Consider the following 20,746-nt stretch of genomic DNA (forward strand, 5'->3'; position numbering starts at 1 on the left):
AGACTTCTGTACTTAATTTTGACTGACCCACATAGAACAAATGTGATTCATCTGACTTAAAATTGAAAACCCAAATAAGCTAGGTTGGAAAACAAAATATATTTTTATTATGGGGCCTAAAAGGAGACAAATTGGTTTTTAGAATGGTAAGAGTGATTGGGCCAAAGCTATAGGTGAGTAAGTTGCTCAGACATTAAGCAAAATAATCAGAAAATTATGCAAATTTTATGAACAAGAAAGCTAGAATATTTTCCATAAGCATGAGTGCAGGGTCTGAGCTATACAGATTTAAGAATTTTCTCCTAGGCATTTACTTTCTTAAGTAATTCTGAAGACAATTTATTTTTAAGGCTTGCTTTCACCTAAGCAAGAAGAAATCTGTTGTACAATAGTGCAAAAAGAAAAAGAACTCTATGCTCTGGATGTTCAACACCTCTGTTAAGGATTCATAAGTTATTTCTTTGGAAAATCATATACCCAGGGACACTGATCCTGGTCCAGGTGGAGCTGGTGGGGAAGAACCTGCATGTCAACTCAGGAGACGTGAGGCTGGTTGGATCCCTGAGTCAGGAAGGTCCCCTGGAGGAGGGCACGGCGTCCCACTCCAGTATTCTTGTCTGGAGAATCCCATGGACAGAGGAGCCTGGCAGGTTATATTCCATGGGGCTGCAAAGAGTTAGATATGACTGAAGTGACTTAGCATGCATGCTTAGAAGATTATAAAATTCAATTTTCTAAATACTAGAGAATAAAGTAGTTTAACCTAACATGAAAAACTGTGGAATGAAAGAATGAGAATTACACTGGGTTGCTTTTTTAAGTATGGAGCCTGCCTAAAGTCAGCATATAGGACTCACTTCAAAAGGTGACCAGTGATGACAATCAATATGTGATTCTTCAAGGAGACAATCTGGAACAAAAAGACAATTTACGCACCAGGAAAGTAATATTCAAGCAGCCAAGGACAGTCAGAATATTTCTTCTTTTTTCTTTTCATAAAAAAATGAAAAAAATATGTAATTATTTTCTCTCAATTATATTTACAAAAGAGGCATTAGCAAGGAAAATGTCTTGATTTGAAGGAAGGAAAGGATACAAAGAAATTATGCCCTGCCTTTTGCCAGCTTTATTTGGGATCTATTTCATTCTCCTTTGCTGCTTCTTTTATCACCTGACTTAATTTTTCAGAAAAGTTGTCCCAGGAAGGGTTTTTATGGTTGTTTTTCTTGGCACAACTCTGCACTTCCTCTGTGTATTCAGAGTGTCCTGCCTTGAGAATGTGAAGCTCATGCCTCAGCATGGACAGAAACCCAGGGTCCAGTGCCCCTCTGTGCCTTGGGGTCAATTTTCAGGGAGTGACACTGGCACGCTTGCTGTCGACTGTCATCACACAGAGAGGTTGTCCTGGGCCCCCTGTTTCTTTCCTCCTTCCTGATCTTAGTCTTGGGTTTGCCCATTATGGGCTTCCCTGGTGACTCAGAGATTAAAGCGTCTGCCTGAAATGTGGGAGACGTGGATTCGATCCCTGGGTTGGCAAGATCCCCTGGAGAAGGAAATGGCAACCCACTCCAATATTCTTGCTTGGAGAATCCCATGGACGGAGGAGCCTGGTGGGCTACAGTCCACAGGGTCGCAAAGAGTTGGACACAACTGAGCGACTTCACTTTGCCCATTCTGCTGTGACTCTGCCCAGTAATGGCCAGCCTGGGAGCTGACCCCAGCATATCTGATCTCCTGAGATGAAATGCTGCATGAATTTGATGTAAAGGTCAAGATAAGGATGGGTTGGAAAAAGACAGTATCTTCTATTAATTTTTCTTCTGTCTTGTTTCTACCTGCTGTTCTGAAGCTGTATTTGGAATAAACATTAGGCCTTGTGAAAGAAATTTTACAAAGTATGAGCTCCTTTTTTATGTTATGGAGTGCAAATGAGGAGGATATAGGTGTGTTGCTCCAAGCTGAAAAGGTCCAGAAAGTTCATTCACTCAAGCTTCCTTTGAACAAGTAGCCTACTTCCCACCTCCCAATGCTGTCCACATCTTACTCTGGTAATTTAAAATTCTATGAATCCTCCTTAAAACATTTTAATGTTTAGGGACCTTTCAGAGTTCATTAAACTTTATGTTTAATAGAATTCCCTCCTTTCCATGTTAGCCACTAAAGTCTGATTCCTATAAATGTGTAAATCCCAATTGTATCTCTCTCTACTAAAGCTGTGGTATCTCCATGTTATCCCCAAATTCCTGTTGGATAAACGTCATGCAACCACTTGCCTTTTCTTGATCTTTATCCTCGTCTGACCCCTTAATGGTAGTTAGGTCTTTTCTTTCCCCTCTTTCTGCAGGGGTCTCCCCTCAAGAGCTGCAAGTTTTCCGTTTCACAGTCTTCCCTACATCATCTTTCAAATCTGTCCCACACTCGGTCTTACTATGCTTGCTTTTCACTTACTCCCTTATCATTTATAGAGAAGTAGTAATGCCAAAATAATAGGATTTGTGAAAAATACCTAGAAAAGTGATGTTGTTTATAGAAAAGTTTTTTTAAAAAGTCATCTTAATTCACATTTAAAGTTTTGATAAAATTGTGAAATGAATTACTTTTATTCACCTTTGGAGTAAAGTTTGTATGTTCTCCCTAGCGATATATTTTTTTAGAGAGGGGAAACCAGAGTAGGTGGTTGAAAATAGAATAAATCTTTACCAAAAAAAAGATGACCTAAAATATAGTGGATATGAACATATTTCTTTTCAGCCCTAAATATGACAAATGGGAACTCTAGTTTGGAAATTAGGTAAGCTGATGTTTTTTATAATCTTTTTCTTACTAAGAAAAAGAGAAAACTATTTACACATTAGATTGGATGATATGTACTCATATAGCTATTTCCAGGAAATAATCAAAATATTTTAACACTGGATTAAGGATGATACAAGATAAAATCAGTGTACAGTGACCAAGAACTCACTGTCTCAAATGCTCGTTTTAGTAGATGTATCATAATAATTCAGCCTGTTTTCAAAAGAAAATTTAAGAATTCCAAAAGTACACAGAATATATCAAAAGCCAAAGATGATAATAAATATGAAAATGTGATTTGAAAATTTGTATGCACGTAATTCAGAATGCTTTTGAGTTTAACATTAATTTCTAAGTTGACTATTTGCAAATGATAGCTGTCTTGGATCATGTTCTCCAAACAGACCCGAATACAAGTGGTAGTGAGCAAGAGCTTTACTGAGGTAGGGCTTCCCCAAGACAACAGGAAGAGAGAGGGAAACCGGACCGTGAAGGAGCGCATGCCGACCCGAGGGGAGCCTGGCCCGGGAATGTGCTCGGCCCCTAGCCGAGGCGGTGGGTGTGATGCCCCCGTCCTCCTGCTGCATTGCCCCCAGGCTCCTCCGAGTCTCTGCGAGTGTGCCGAGTGCTCCAGGAGGCCAGCGACAGTCAGGGCCAGTGCTTAAGAGAGAGTCATGCAGGCGCTGGGGAGTGCTGTCCAGTCAGGACAGGGGCTGGCGAGCATCAGGGTGGGCATCAATCACGTCTCGTACAGGAAGTTCACCAGGATTTCCTGGTGGGCGGGACTTGACCCTGGACTTAGTGAACTTTTTCTGTTATTTACAGTTCTTGATGTGAGTAGCTGGCTTCTTTATGTGTACTTGCGTTAAGCTGATCAGCAGCCACATAAAAAGGAGTTTGCCTCTGATGAGCTTAGAGCACACAGTCAAGGCCTTAGGAATGATGTGTTCACTGACTCAGTGACTATCCTTCTTCTAGGGACAATTTATTAAGCATGTTACTCTTCACTGGACATATCCAGTCCTTATCCCTACACACGAACATTGGAAAGAGCTTTGTTGGCTTCCTTTTGTCTTGCCAGAAAATGAAAAGTGATCGTAAGAAGGAAGTCTTCTTTGAAAAGAAAATGACAAGTTATTGGATACTTGTCAACTTCAAGTATCTCATTTTAGAAGCTCCATTAACTCCTTGCATGTTCAGGGTGTCACATGAGATTAAGAGGTCACCGAAACGCTAGGCTTGCTGCTTTTCCCACATCCCATACATCCTGATATGTTCTGTTTTCCTTCTGTTTGCTTTAAGATATTGCCTATCTTCACTTTTGATTTTCTCTTTGATTAAATTGTTATTCAAAAGTGTGTTGCTTAATTTCCAAGAGTCACAGATTTAAAAAAGCTTTAGAATATCCTTCATGAAGCCATGAAAATTTTATTAAATCTTAAAAAAACAGATGTGTGGTTGCCAGAACACTGGGAGAGTCATGGCAAGATAAAAGCAAACTTTTGGACAGAAATATTTGTGATAATGTGTTGGAATGAATAGCTGAGGGAGAGAACATGAGACTATCTGGTTTGATACTATTAATATAGTGTAACTACTAGGGAAAGCAAGGACAAATGACGTTTTTGTATACTTCAGAAAATTTGAAAGTCATCATGTATGTCATGACTGTGTGATTGAAAAGAAAATGAAGTACCTCGATTACCAACCTGGCTACAGGGCTGAATCACAACATCTGGCAATAGGCCAGGCATCTTTAGAAGCTCTCCTTGACTTATCCAGGCTCTAGGGCATGATAAGGAAATCACTGCTTTAATCTGTAATGATACTGATGCTACTGATAAACTCAGTAGTCTCAAGGCTTTTCTCAAACAGTCTTATTATCAGTTCTCTCATTGCTTTTGGGACTCTGATGCAGTTATTTCATATTACATGGATATAGGTAATTTGTCCAGCATTCTACAGAATGTTTTACAAGTTCTAGCCCTGGTGAAGTAGCCTTCTCTATGGACAGCTGTTGTCTCCATTTAATATCTAGGACAGAGGTTCTCAAACTCTGATTTCTTCTGAATCACCCCAAAGCTTAATTAAAATACAAATTTCTGGGCCCCACCCCAGAGGTTCAGATTCAGTAGGTCTAGGGTAGGGCCTGAGAATTTGCATTTTGCACATATCCCAAGGTGATGTTGTTGCTGATCCAACTGGTCCAGGAACTGCATTTTAAGAACTACTGGTTTAGGGAAATGAAAGAGTTTAGGTCATGGAAGCAGATAAACGGTATGCTCCGATATTCTAGTAGGGTAAGAGTAAGAGACTAGAAGCAGGTTGAACTGCAGATAAAAAGCTTGGCTGGCTGTTCAGCCATAGGGAAACAGGTGTAGACCAGAGGCAACATGTTAGATGATTTAAGGGGAAAATCTGACTATGTTTAAATTATCTGGACTTTTCAAGTGGAAACAGCTTGTTTGCCTGATTAATCTATATCATTTCCATATTTCTTTGCATGTCTAAGAGACATTTTATAGAGATTGGATTTTATGCTCACCTAAATATCCATAAAGATAGTTTTCTACATTTATGAAACTATTTGCCAAATGATAAATGCTGTCTCTAGTTCATCTGATTAGCCTGAAATTAGGACTTTTGCTGAGAAAGGGCATAATAGAAAAATTTGACAATGCAATATTTATCACCATAATACAATTTTTAAAAAACCCTGAGTTTTAGCAAATGCAATATGATTATTTGTCCATAAAAATGCCATGAATCCCTCCTTGGGATGCCTGTTAATAGATATGAGCTAGGAAAATAAAACATATTTTCATAAACTTTCATTATACTCCTGAATATATCTCTAGTATATGTATAGATTTTCCTTGTTGATTATAGTCTTCTTCTCAGTTTTAAAAATAATAATCAAATAAGTTTAAAGTAAATCCAGTTACTATCCATTTAAGTCTCTCCAGTTTTTCATTCATCATTTTAAAAAATTGCTAAAATATATTTTCTGATATTATATGCTCTAGATCTCTTTTTTCCCATAGTCTTATATGTGTGGAGTTATGAATGTGTCATTGTAAACATGTATGCTGTTAGAATTAAGTTTTATTAATGTTATATCTTAATAAAAGGTTTGGTGCTGTGGATGTAATTTTATGTTCAGTTGCATTAACTTTCAACTTAAGCAGCTTTTTTATTATTAGATGAATATATAAAAGTTTTTCAGAGAGTTGAAGAAGGAAGTTAGAAGGAGGAAATTTAACTGTTGCATAACAAGGGGCTGAACTATTTTTCCGGTTATGTACAAAGGAAAGTTAAGTAGGTATTTGCTAATATACTTCACATACTGTGACCTAGTTTCACAGCCTCTTTAAACTTCTGTTACCTTAAAGACATTTATCATGAGAATCATGATAAAGAACCATTTATCATGATTCTTTTTTTTGTACATGAATAAAGACACATGTTCATTTTCTACTTGTATTATTCTGTTAATATTCCTGCTATTTTTTAAATACTGAAAAAGATTTCTTTAGTGAAAAAAAATAGATCTGGGGGAAAATGAATTCTTTTCCTATCCTGTATTCAGTCTCCGTGATCTTTGGCAATGGATATATTTTTCTCTGGAACTCAGTTTCCTCACCTATGATCTCCTCCAGTACCAAAAGTCTGTGGTTACATTACAGACAATGTTTCCTGTTGGATGTATTAAAAAAGATGACAACTTTGCAGTGATTTTTATGCTGGGGAGAGTGCCAAGATATGTAAAGTCATTTCCATTTTAATTAAATGCCTTAGAACGTGGAAACAATGGGATAGTGATTTAGTTACCCACTGCTGCATAGCAAATGACCACAAACTTAGTGGCTTGAAGTAACTCACATTTATTAATATTATCTCAAAGTTTCAAGTGGGTCAGGGTCTCATCTGCTTAGAGTCTCACAGGCTGCAATGAAAGTGTCTACTGGGCTGTGTTTCCATTTGGAGCTAGAGTTCCTTTATCAGACTCATTCATGTTGTTGCCTTGCCACAGCTGACAAAGTTCTGTGGTTCTTTGTCACCATAGGACTGAGGCCCTTAGCTCTTAGAGGCCTTCCCTTTCCAGAGATAATACACGACAGAGCCAGCACATGAGCATCTCTGCAGCTTCGAGTCTATCACTACCGGTCACTTCTGAAGGACTCACCCAGGATGTCTTTGTTTTAGTTAAATTTAAGTTATCTGTTCAGAGATTTCATGACACCTGCAAGATTCCTTCTCACATTTGCCACATAAGGCAACATAATTGTGGGAGGGAAGAATAGCCTTTGCTGTATTCTGTTACCTTGAAGCAAGTTGTAGGTCCTGACCACAGTCAGTGGGAGAGGTTTCCACAGAGGCATAGATGTCAGGGGCAGGAGTCCTGGTTGGTCAGCTTGGAATTCAGCTTGCTACAGGTGGGCAAAAAGTTGAGATTCGTGATGCACTTATTCAACTGATGGTCAGTAGTCATTGAAGATCTCTGTTAGTTCTCCCATCTTCAAAGTAGAGGAACATGATACTAATGTTATAGCTGTGCAGTCATGACCAATGAGATAATATGCACAAATTATCTTGCAATTCTTAGCACATTGTCAGTTCTCTATTACTAGTTAAAATTATTATTATTGTTGTCATATTAACTATACTACTTGATTTTGGTTCCTTTTGTCTCACTCAATAATTTTTCAGTTTTATTTGATTGGCTAGAAGCTATGTCAGTACTTATAACACAGTTCATAAGACATGCTAGTTCTCATGTTCTCCATTTCAAATATTAACTTTATTTTGCATTTAACTGTGACACTGGAAGTCAGACACCTTTCCAAGCTGACTCAGGGTTTAATGAAGTATCTCAAGCACTAGATTTTCATTTTTGCTTGTTTCTTGTTTGCTTTCGATGCTTTTCTTCTAGGTGCTTTACTCACACGTCACCGGCTTTCCTTCTGGGGTCCTTTCCTTTCACTTGGCATGGCAGCTATTGCCAGCGTAAGAATTTATATGGATGCGGGAGTCCCTGCTAGCTCAGTGGAGATCTCAGTTTAATATCTCAGTAGATTAAACAGCAGCCCACTGAGAAAGATATTGATAGCATTGGCATCTCTGTTCGACACACAAGAATTTAAGGAACAGGCATCCATAGTAACGGACTTAATAGTACACAGATTACAAATGGTAATTCCAAGAGACAGCTTAAGTGTTCTGCCTTCTAGTTCTATGAAATTTGCATGATATTAAATGAAGAATTTTTTAAATAAAGAAATCCAGATGTATAGTCTTTCTCTTTCCTCTTCTGGTATTGGTGACCTGGGCATCTCATTTCCTTGTGTGTTTCCTACTGAGGCTCTATTGCAGACTGGGGGGGAAAGACAACTGAGGCTGGGAAGCAAAGAAAGCAAGAGACCAGGTGAAGGTGGGTGCAGGGGATTGTTTTGAGAGGTATACTAAACAGATTTTCACTCTCTCAGGGGTGAAATCAAGTTAAAGAACACAGAGTCTATTTTATCTGCTTCTCTTTAAATTAAAACACTTAAATGATGCTCAAGTTGCTTAATTTAAACATTGGACATTTTAGGGGGTTGGCAACCAATAAAACATATTAATGTCTTCCACTTTTGGTAAATCGAAGTTGAACAACTTAGTGAATATAACACATGGGGAAGTAAAGATACCCAGCCATTAATATCTTCCCTGTGTAATGTTTATGACTGTAATTGCTGCTCTGATTATATATTGTGTGAACTTGAAGCACATTATTGTGTTGGATGACTAATAGAATTTGCTGGCAATGCATAGAAATTGGTATTCTGGAAGAGGGCTGAGTTTTAAATTGCATTCTCTTCTGAGTTTGCAGTGCATTTCATGACTCATCTACCTCACAGTATGTTGATGGCTGATGAATTGAAGTCTTTTTGCTGAATAGTAAACATCAGAGACAGTTTGGTCTTCTCCTAGCTTTCCTGACTCAGTTTTCTCATCACTAATTCAAAGTATCAAAAATAAATCATTGATTACTGTTAATTGACTTTTGTCCATACTGACCTAGAGAGAAGGCACATTTGTCAATACATCAGTGTATGCACTGGGGGTGCTAGGAATGTGGTCTCTAAGCTCTGCAGGGGCCATTGTGTGCCTTGGAAATAAAAAGGGGTCTGTTCATTCTTCATTGACTGTTCCAGGTAGGTCATAGGCCTTTGGGCACCCCAACCCTCTTTCCTTGTTGGGTGGGCTTAGAGGTGAGAGAGAAGGACACATTTTCTTCTTTCACTTTGCTAAATGTCTTTAATGTTACAAAGTGTAACACAAAAGTTGTATGGTGTAGCTATTTTCATCAAAAATCAATGATTGCTTAACTTTACAACAGGGATATTTATTCTATGGAGTAAAATCTAATGGTAAGGACACATTAGAATAAGAGATAGTGGCTTTTGTCATTCAATAGTTTATCTTCAATAAATAAAATCTGAGCCTAAGTGATTCACCAGTAGTCACACTTTTGCTTTTAATAGATGTAAATTTTTATTTGCCCATTCTGTATATAAAGAAGTGATCATTTTAATTTTTTCCTGCAACATAATATAACATATAATGCATAGTTTTATCTCTCATGTTCACCTAAAAAGCCTTATAATAGCAATTCTGTGAATTAGTACATCAGCGTTTTCCATTATGGTCCATGGAACAGCATCACAGGAGCACATGTCAGAGATGTGGGTTCTTAGGTGCACCCAAGTCCTGCTGAACTGGAGATGCAGATGAATGGTGCTCAAAAGGTCTACGTTTTACACGTGTTCTAGGTGACTCCAAAGCCATCTTTGAGAACCACTGATGTAGAGTATTATCTTACTCATTGTATAGATGATACAGTTGATGCTCACTGTGGTCTGATGATTGCACAAATACGTGACTAGTTCATTTGAGGGCCCTTCCTCAAACCCAGGTATTAAAAATCATGGGGCCTCTGTTTCTTAAAGAAAATAATAAATAAATAGTGAATTCCATAGACCTGGAAAACAGTCACTCTTAAATGAATTGAGAAAGGGGCCATTTCCTTGCTTTCTCATCATGAAAATGGGTTGTTAAAACTATTAACACTAGAAAATTAACCTAGAAAGAGTTTTAATGACACAAGTAACATTTTTGCAGTCCCTCCATTGTATTCCTCATTTTCTTTTAAGTGGAGTGCAAATAGGATGTAGTTAAACCCCAGAGGGGTGGCTGTTGCATGTTAATAGAAGTGGGAGACTATTTTAATCATGTCTTCCTAGCCCAGTGAGTCTGTGGATAGATTTCCTACAGGGTCTTTCACACACATCATTACCCGTGCTCAGAGTGCCCTGTGGTGGTTTTCTTGCACGCACAATTTTACACACACTGCAAAGAAGTTTCTTAGTTGCTGTGGGGTCAAAATGAATGTTAACTACCCCTCTGTGACTTGGGAAATGAATGTTTCCTCTTGAGCTGAAAGCAAAAATCAGTGTTCATTATCTGTAATAGAAAAGTCTATAGAGTGATGCCTGCTAAGGTCTATTTCTTTGTGAACTCAATTTGGGCTCTGTGTGCAAAACAAATAAGTAAAGTTTAAGTCTATTGTTTATTCAACCAGGAGGAATTTCCTTGAATAGAAGATGTCTGGGTGCAATTAAGGTGTGATTTTTATTCTGCATATATATAAAACATGATGCTACATTTATGGGGGAAAAAAGCTTGAAAAACATGTTGGTATTTCATGAATAATTACAAAGAGAACATGCAGGTAACAGCTGCTAAGTTTGGAAGTGATTGGTAAGTCTCCACGCACTTCTGCTGTGTGTCCAGAGTGACTTGTTTTCTGCTCAGGACTCCTGCCTCTTTGCCTTTGCAACTGCTGTTTCCTCTCCCTGGAGCCCTCCCCACACAACGCAGAATTATAAGGCTGGCAAACTCCTTTTCATCCTTATGTGTTGGCTGAAAAGACGCCATAGCCCTTTGTGGTCCACGTCTGCAGTACATTTTGAAATGTCTTCTTTAGAGTATAACCACTAGCTTTGTGCATGAGTGTCTCTTTATGTTTTGAGGTGTCATTCCTCTGTATCTAGTCTGTACCGGACACATTGCAGGATTCAATAAATAATGCTTCCATGAATTAATGGTGGGCATTTCCAAATGGATAAAGTCTTCAAACCAGCATCTCCTCTATGCACAGTCATTTTGCCCAAACTTCTGAGTCCCAGGGAGGAAGCTGGAATCCCTAGAGCTGTCAATGTCAATCTCTTTACTTTAGTCACTTTTACCTCCTATCATCAGTTCAGTTCAGTCCCTCAGTCGTGTCTAACTCTTTGCGACCCCATGGACTGCAGCACGCCAGGCTTCCCTGTCCATCACCAACTCTCAGAGCTTGCTCAAACTCAGATCCATCGAGTCGGTGACGCCATCCAGCCATCTCACCCTCTGTCGTCTTTATTCCTACCACTTTGACCTTCGTCTGGTCTCTGTGTCTCAGCACTCCTCTCAGTTCTTGTCTTTTAGATTAACTTTCTTCAAGCTAGGTTCTCTTCCTGTTTCTCCTCTTTCAGTAAATGTTTTGGCTGCTGTTATCATGAAGATGAAGAAACCTGGGCCAGATGCCCCACCTCCTATCTCCTGAATCCTCTGTAGGCCTTTGCCTGGGTGAAGTCTTAAGTCCAGCATTTGAGAGATGTTGGTTCCTAACTCTCACCAGGTGACCTTTGATACTGTGGATGGTGCATCCTTGAGGGAAGCATGATGCCCACTACTCCATCCTGCAAGATCCTTGCTGGTTTTGCTACCTGTCACACACCACAGTTTGGCAGGGTCTCCACAGAGTCACGCATAGTAATGGGTTAAGGAATTCACTAAAATGGGGGAAGGCAAATTGCGAAGGCCAGTGTGAACGAAAGCAGAAAAGGCATTGTTTGCTGTGCTCCCTTCTGCTTGTGGTGAGCTGTGCAGGGCCGAGGGTTCTGTTGGACCTGCTGTGGGGTTTGCACCCCAGTGTAGAGACTCCATCACATCTTTGACCCTTATTGTCTTGCAATCATGAAATCAACCTTAGACTCAGGAAAATAATCAGGCCATTTTGTACCAAACGTTTGGAGTCGGGGTCGGCTGTTTGAAGGGATTGCCTGGGAACCCCAGGTGCTGGTCCTCATAAAAGTTGGGACCTATGAGAAATTACCACCCCTCCTGTGAGGGTGCAGCACTTCCCGTCGGGAGAAGGGGCTTGGAGGAGCCATCCCTAAGTCTCCTTGTCTAGCACACAGCTTGTATGTCTCTGCTCACTGCACCAGTCTCATCTGGCTGGTGGCGGAGTGCTCTGTGTAACTCGGTGATGTGCATGTCCCAGACTCCATGGCTCAGTGTCCCTAGCCGGAATTTTGGGGTTTCTATCCATTTACTCAAGTTCATTTCTGGTCTTCTCGCTCCCTTTTCTTCATATGCTTCTTCATATGCTCTTCATTCCCACAGTGGAATTCTGCATGCTGCCTGTGTGCGCCCCCTTCCTGCACTGCCATTGTGCCTTCCCTTGGGCTTTTCCTCACTCACTCTATTTTTTTTTTAATTAATTAATTAATTTTTTTAAATTGAAGGATGGTTGCTTTACGGAATTTTGCTGTTTGCTGTCAAACCTCAACATGAATCGGCCGTAGGTGTACACAGATCCTCTCCCATCCCTCTCTCCCTCCTTTGCGTCTCTCTCTCCCACCTGCTTCCCACGCACTGTCCTCCTTCTCCCAGCAACTAAGGGTCACAAAGACCTCAAGGCTCTGCTCAAACCTCTGGCCCTGTCTTGGCTGGACGTTTGCCATGTGGGCCTCCAGCTGGGGAGACCTTTATCTCCTCACTTCCCTTCTCCAGTCTCAATGACTCCTCACAGAATTTTTTTTCTGAGCCTCTAGGGGAAAAGTAATCTTTTCTTTTTAACCACCCCCCCCCCCATCATAGCAGTTAACTTTAAAGTTGGCCTTAACACACTCTCCCTTGTCTTACGCATATATATATTTACTTTGCAAGTCTATTCAGAGAAGCTGCCATGTCTTATGTGCCTTGTATCCTGGAGTAACTTGAATATTATAGGCATTCAATAATATATAATGAATAAATGAAAACATAGGCCCAACGGGTGTGTGCAAAAGGCTTGGGGTGCAGGTATGGGAGGCATACCCATCTCTTTAGCTTGGCCACACGGGCTGGGTATGCTGTTAGCTGGAGGTGGTACCTCCTCCCACCCCCAACCCTAACCCCTCACTCCACTCACAAATCCTCAAAACACTCAGAGTGACTCTCAGGAATATATTTCAACAAGGGAACAGGACTCATCATGACTTAGGAACAGCTTATAGGATAAACTGGGGACCCAAACCATTGTACTTTCAAAATGTATTATGATATATGAAGCTGAGAACTAGCAGGTAGCTGTCTTTTCGTTTCCATTCTCATTCCATTGACAGGCAGTGCATGTAAGAGGAGAAAAATATCCCAACTGCAGGGAAATTTTCAGGCAAGTCTCAAGATAATATTATTTTTAAAGTGATGTCAATGCTATGAAACAAAAGAAAAAAGATCTGTGTGGATGCTTAACGATCTCACACTTTTGCCTTCCAGGAGACGGAGCTGTTAGATCTCAGCCTTGTCAAAGACGCCAGATGTGGGAAGCATGCCAAGGCGCCCAAGGTAGGAAGTGGAGCGTGCGGTACCCACCAGATGCTGCCTTGATTATTTAGCTGTGTCATGGTATCAATTAATTGCCCCAATTAAAAGTTTCTCTGTTGTAGATGTTGTAAAATGCAATAAAACAGCCAGTCCTTCCAGAAGCCAGTATGTCCAAACAGTACCATTTTTGATAAAAGATGGAAGCAATGAGCAAATATAGAATCAGTGGACATAGGACTTGCTTTATGCCCTTGTTTTTGTTTTTGTTTTTTTTTTTTTTTGAAAAAAAATATTATACAAAAGTTACTGGGTAATTCTAAAAACTTAAAATGTGCTTTAAAGTATTTGAAAAATTCCGTGAGCCTTATAAGCATACGTGAATCCACCTTTTAGACAGATAAACAGGATCTTTTAGCTCAAACATTTTGCAGTTGGAGTCATTTCATCCCCGAAGCCAGAGTGTCAAATCTTTTTGTAAATGTTCCAGTGAATACCCACAGACATTGGGATCAGTTATGTGGAATGTCAACTTACTTGGGTTTGAAAAGCTTACTGAAGAAGCATCTAAAGCAGTGTTTGCAATTTATTTAGTTTTGGAAGATTGTTTTAAAATGTTGAATATAGGACTTCCCTGGTGGTCCAGTGGTTGAGACTCCATGCTTCCACTGAAGAGGGTGCAGGCTTGATCCCTGGTCAGGGAACCAAGACCCTGCATGCCATGCAGTGTGGCCCAAAAAAATGCTGAATAAAACATTATGTATATTTTTAAATTTTAGACTATCTGGTAGGGTATAATAGCAGAATATATTGACTTGTTATCAAACTGGGAAACTACACTTTGATGTATTTAAATTTTAATACTTTAAGGACTTCTTCTGTAGCACAGAGAATGTTGGCAAGTAGGGAAGTTCGGGTGCCATTCAGGGACTTGCCTCCTCCCATAATTGATATAAAACCAGCGATTTTCTATTTGAATATCTACCTGCAATTTTTGTTTTATTCCTTAAAAGTCAAAACACGTACTTTGACATCAAAAATTATCTGTTGCTATGGAGGTGCAGTGAGGAAAGTCACCTAGTGATTGTCTTCAGATACCTAACAGCGTGGTAGTTGGTGGCAAATTTTGTCATAGAGCAAACAGCCAAACACTGCTTTTATTGCTGGAGAGGTTAAAATGACCTACAGGAAAATGTGGTAAATGAAAGAAAGAAAAATCAGAATTGTTTTCAGAAAGGTTTCTGTGTTTCACCTGAAAATGGTCCATTATTTGCATCTATCACTTAGAAATATGCCTGCACTGCAGAAGACCTGGGTTCGATCCCTGGATTGGGAAGATCCTCTGGGAAAGAGAAACGCTACCACGCACTCCAGTATTCTGGCCTGGTGAATCTATACAGTCCATGGCGACTTTCACTCACTCGCTCACTCACTTAGGAATACAATGGTATTCCAGTAGTTTGGTCTTTTATTTTTGTATCAAGCTTATTGTCTTTAATGTTTTGTTGATGATTCAGAATTGCTCAGCCTTCAGGGTAGACATTTTATTCTTCTCCCAAGATTTTAAACAGGTTTCACATAAGCCTATTAGTTCCAAGAACTATACTGATAACAATTACAAATGTTATCTTTTAATACAAATTCATTGACCTAATTTGATGTTTCATGGTCATTATTGGCTAAAGTCAGTTGCCTACCCTCTATTGGACCCTTCTTGTTTCCAGGCTTTGGAAGTTCAAGTCAGTTCCTCTGGCACACAGAGACCTTCCTTTAGGTTTGACTGTCTTACTGCAGCCCACAGCCTACTTAATTTAAGTATTCCGTATATGGACACAGTGTGATAAATGTCTACTGCATGTTGAGAAATGAACGGCGCTAGGGTATGTGTTCTGCTTGGTTGATAAACCTAAAATGCTACCCTTCAGAACAGATTTCAACCTCAGAGTACTATGGCTTTTAACATTTCTTCAGCCTAGGTTTGTGTTCTCTATTTTTTTAATCCACATTCTTGATTTTTTTTACTTTACATTCCTTGCTGGTGTTCAAGCATCTCCACATACTTTAACATTTTCAAAGCCAGTTTCTCTGCCTGTTGTTGTGGTTGTTCAGTTACTCAGTTGTGTCCAACTCTTTGAGACCACACGGACTGTAGCACGCCAGGCTTCCCTATCCTTCACCATTTCTGGAAGCTTGCTCAAATTCATGTCCATTGGGACAATGCTGCCATCTCATCCTCTGTCATTCCCTTCTCCTCCTGCCTTCAATTTTTCCCACAATCAGAGCCTTTTCTCATGAGTCGGCTCTTTGCCTCAGATGCCCGAGTACTGGAGCTTCGGCATCAGTCCTTCCAATGAATATTCAGGACTGATTTCCCTTAGGATTGACTGGTTTGATCTCCTTGCAGTCCAAGGGACTCTCAGGTGTCTTATCCAGCACCACAGTTCAAAAGCATCAGTTCTTAGGCACTTAGCCTTCTTTATGGTCCAACTCTCACATTCATATATGACTACTGGAAAAGCCATAGCTTTGACTATACAGACTTTTGTTGGCAAAGTAATGTTTCTGTTTTTTAATAGATCTAGGTTGGTCATAGCTTTTCTTCCAAGGAGAAAGTGTCTTTTAATTTCATGGCTGCAGTCACCATCTGCAGTGATTTTGAAGCCCAAGAAAATAGAGTCTGTCATTGTTTCCATTCTTTCTCCATCAATTTACCAGGAAGTGATGGGACTGGATGCCATAATCTTCATTTTTTGAATGTTGAATTTGAGACAAACTTTCACTCTCCTCTTTCTCCTTCATCAAGAGGCTCTTTAGTTCTTCTTCACTTTCTGCCATAAGGGTGGTGTCACCTGAATATCTGAGGTTATTGATATTTCTCCCAGCAATCTTGATTAAAACTTGTGCTTCATCCAACCTGGCATTTCACATGATGTACTCTGCATATAAGTTAAATAAGCAGGGTGACAATATACAGCCTTGACATACTCTTTTCCCAATTTTGAAACAGTCCATTCTTGCATATCTGGTTCTAACACTTCCTTTTTGAACTACATACAGGTTTCTCAGGATGCAGATAAGGTGGTTTGGTATTCCCATCTCTTGAAGAATTTTCCACAATTTGTTGTGATCCACACAGTCAAAAGCTTTAGCATAGTCAATGAAGCAGAAGTTGATGTTTTTCTGAAATTCTCTTGCTTTTTCAGTGATACAATGGATGTTGGCAATTTGCTCTCTGGTTCCTCTACCTTTTCTAAATTCAGCTTGAACATCTGGAATTTCATGGATCACATACTGTTGAAGCCTGGCTTGGAGAATTTTGAGCATTACTTTGCTAGTGTGTGAGATGAGTGCAACTGTGCAGTAGTTGGAGCATTCTTTAGGATTGCCTTTCTTAGGGATTGGAATGAAAAATGAACTTTTCCAGTCCTGTGGCCACTGCTGAGTTTTCCAAATTTGCTAGCATGTTGAGTGCAGCAACTTAACAGAATCATCTTTTAGGATTTTAAGTAGCTCAACTGGAATTCCATCACCTCCACTAGCTTTGTTCTTAGTGATGCTTTCTAAGGCCCACTTGACTTCACCTTCCAGGATGTTGGGCTTTAAATGAATGATCAGACCATCGTGGTTATCTGGGTCATCAAGATCTTTTAATAATTCTTCTGTGTATTCTTGCCACCACTTCTTAATAGCTTCTGCTTCTGTTAGGTCCATACCATTTCTGTCCTTTTTGGTGCCCATCTTTGCATGAAATGTTCCCTTGGTATCTCTAATTTTCTTGAAGAGATCTCTAGTCTTTCCCATTCTTTGCTTTCCTCTATTTCTTTGCACTGATCACTGAGGAAGTCTTTCTTAGCTCTTCTTGCTATTCTTTGGAACTCTGCATTCAAATGGATATATCTTTCCTTTTTTCCTTTGCCTTTCATTTCTCTTCTTTTCTCAGCTCTTTGTAAGGCCTCCTCAGACAACCATTTTGTCTTTTTCCATTTCTTTTTCTTGGGGATGGTTTTGATCACCACCTCCTGTACAATGTTACAAACCTCCATCCATAGTTCTTCAGGCACTCTGTCTATCAGATCTAATCCCTTGAATCTATTTCTCACTTCCACTGTATAGTCATAAGGGATTTGATTTAGGTTATACCTGATGGTCTAGTGGTTTTCCTTACTTTCTTCAACCGAAGTCTGAATTTTACAATAAGGAGTTCATGATTTGAGCCACAGTCAGCTCCTTGTCTTGTTTCTGCTGACTGTATAGTGCTCCCCATCTTTGGCTGTAAAGAACATAATTAATATGATTTCAATATTGACCTTCTCATGATGTGCTTGTTAGAATCATCTCTTGTGTTGTTGGAAGAGGGTGTTTGCTGTGACCAATGCATTCTCTTGGCAAAACTTTGTCAGCCTTCCCCTGCTTCATTCTGTACTCCAAGGCCAAAGTTGCCTGTTACTCCAGGTATCTCTTGACTTCATACTTTTGCATTTCAATCCCCTGTGAGGAAAAGGACATTTTCAAAGAACCGTTCAACTTCAGCTTCTTCAGCATTAGTGGTTGGGGCATAGACTTGGATTACTCTGATATTGAATGGTTTGCCTTGGAAAGGAACTGAGATCATTCTGTCATTTTTTAGATTGTACCCAAGTACTGCATTTCAGATTCTTTGTGACTCCATTTCTTCTAAAGGGTTCTTGCCCACAGTAGTAGATATAATGGTCACCTGAATTAAATTACCCATTCCAGTCCATTTTAGTTTGCTGATCCCTAAAATGTCAGTGTTCACCTTTGTCGTCTCCTATTTGACCACTTCCAATTTGCCTTGATTCATGGACCTAACATTCCAGGTTCCTATGCAATATTGCTCTTTACAACCTCGGAATTGACCTTCACCACCAGCACATCCACAACTAGACATTGTTTCTTAGACACTAGATAATAATAATAAAATGAATACTTCATATCATTGTTTTAAGGGTTAAATCAAATAATTCATTAGCAAACTACTAGCAGCAGAGATGTTCTCAAATTTAAGTGCTCATAGAATTCCCGGGGAGGTTTAAAAAATGCTGATCCTTGTTTTCTACTCCCAGAGATGCTACAAGAATCTAGTTAATATGTGTAGTGTGGACATTGGGTTTTGTTTTGTTTTGTTTAATTTAAAAAAAAAATTTTTTTTTCATTTATTTTTATTAGTTGGAGGCTAATTACTTTATAATATTGTAGTGGTTTTTGCCATACATTGACATGAATCAGCCATGGATTTACATGTGTTCCCCATCCTGATCCCCCCTCCCACCTCCCTCCCCACCCATCCCTCTGGGTCTTCCCAGTGCACCAGCCCCGAGCACTTGTCTCATGCATCCAACCTGGGCTGGCGATCTGTTTCACCCTTGATAGTATACTTGTTTCAATGCTATTCTCTCAGAACATCACCTTCTCCCACAGAGTCCCAAAGTCTGTTCTATAAATCTGTGTCTCTTTTTCTGTTTTGCATATAGGGTTATCGTTTCCATCTTTTAAAATTCCATATATGTGCGTTAGTATACTGTATTGGTCTTTATCTTTCTGGCTTACGTCACTCTGTATAATGGACTCCAGTTTCATCCATCTTATTAGAACTGATTCAAATGAATTCTTTTTAATGGCTGAGTAATATTCCATTGTGTATATGTACCATAGCTTCCTTATCCATTCGTCTGCTGATGGACATCTAGGTTGCTTCCATGTCCTGGCAATTTTAAACAGTGCTGTGATGAACATTGGGGTGCACGTGTCTCTTTCAGATCTGGTTTCCTCGGTGTGTATGCCCAGGAGTGGGATTGCTGGGTCATATGGTAGTTCATGTGGCATCTTTGTCTGGTTTTGGTATTAGGGTGATGGTGGCCTCATAGAATGAGTTTGGAAGTTTGCCTTCTTCTGCAATTTTCTGGAAGAGTTTGAGTAAGATAGGTGTTAGCTCTTCTCTAAATTTTTGGTAGAATTCAGCTGTGAAGCCATCTGGTCCTGGGCTTTTATTTGCTAGAAGATTTCTGATTACAGTTTTGATTTCCGTGCTTGTGATGGGTCTTTTAAGATCTTCTATTTCTTCCTGGTTCAGTTTTGGAAAGTTATACTTTTCTAAGAATTTGTCCATTTCTTCCAAGTTGTCCATTTTATTGGCATAGAGCTGCTTGTAGTAGTCTCTTATGATCCTTTGTATTTCAGAGTTGTCTGTTGTGATCTCTCCATTTTCATTTCTAATTTTGTTGATTTGGTTCTTCTCCCATTGTTTCTTGATGAGTCTGGCTAACGGCTTGTCAATTTTATTTACCTTTTCAAAAAACAAACTTTTAGCTTTGTTGATTTTTGCTATGGTCTCTTTTGTTTCTTTTGCATTTATTTCTGCCCTAATTTTTAAGATTTCTTTCCTTCTACTAACCCTAGGGTTCTTCATTTCTTCCTTCTCTAATTGCTTTAGGTGTAGAGTTAGGTTATTTATTTGAGTTTTTTTCTTATTTCTTGAGGTAAGCCTGTATTGCTATGAGCCTTCCCCTTAGCACTGCTTTTACAGTGTCCCATAGGTTTGGACATTTGGTTTTGAAAAGTAAATTTGTCACAAAATTTGAATACCACTGCCTGCACTTATCACTACTATATAATAAGCACTCATTAAATTGTAACCACTATCATTGCTATTATCATCATTATTTTTTATTTATCATTATTTAAATTTCAAATTTACAGAATTCAGTTACATTTCACTCAAACTGGAAAAGCTTATGTTGTAAAAACAGTTTGGAGCAGAGGCTTGGCTGAAAGGGACTTGGTGGATGGACAGGCAAGAAAGAAGTAGGTTATTAATACCAGATTTAAGATCTTTAAATTGCAAAAGAAAATCTTATCTTGAACTGGATAAATGAAAAGTTGATTTATTAAAAATGATTGGAATGTGTTGAACAATTCAGTGAAATTTCTGAGTTTACATCGAGTTTCATTCAGCTGCTCAAGAACTGTTACCAAGGAATAGATGTCTTTTTCTCTCACTGGACTGACTTCTAAGGTGCTGGAGGGAATTCCTTTTTCCTCCTCAGGGTCCTCATGGTGGCCATCTCTGCATACCACCCCTGGCAGCACCCAGCTTCCCACACTGTAGCAATTCTGTGTAGCAAGCACCAACAGAGAGGTTAGCTTCCTGCAGAGTATTCCAGAAAGACAGAAGCATAACTACTTCCTAGAAGGAGGCGTTTGGTCTGGAGAAAGAAGCCTCCGTAGGAGGGGACCATTGTGTTGGCAAGGCTAGACACAGCAG

At 39.4% G+C, this 20,746-nt stretch overlaps 1 protein-coding gene across 4 annotated transcripts in view; it reads left to right on the forward strand.

Moving 5' to 3' along the window:
• The window catches only part of PLCB1 (phospholipase C beta 1), an 830,993-nt gene that overhangs the window by 255,262 nt on the left and 554,985 nt on the right, over nt 1–20,746 (forward strand). For all 4 annotated transcript variants that reach the window (XM_065920849.1, XM_065920850.1, XM_065920853.1 and 1 more), the window contains exon 3: nt 13,420–13,488. In XM_065920849.1, coding sequence (XP_065776921.1) covers nt 13,420–13,488 — 69 coding nt within the window. The remainder of the gene's footprint in view (nt 1–13,419; nt 13,489–20,746) is intronic.

Source organism: Muntiacus reevesi, chromosome 2 (genome assembly GCF_963930625.1).
Source record: "Muntiacus reevesi chromosome 2, mMunRee1.1, whole genome shotgun sequence".
Classification (NCBI taxonomy): domain Eukaryota; kingdom Metazoa; phylum Chordata; class Mammalia; order Artiodactyla; family Cervidae; genus Muntiacus; species Muntiacus reevesi.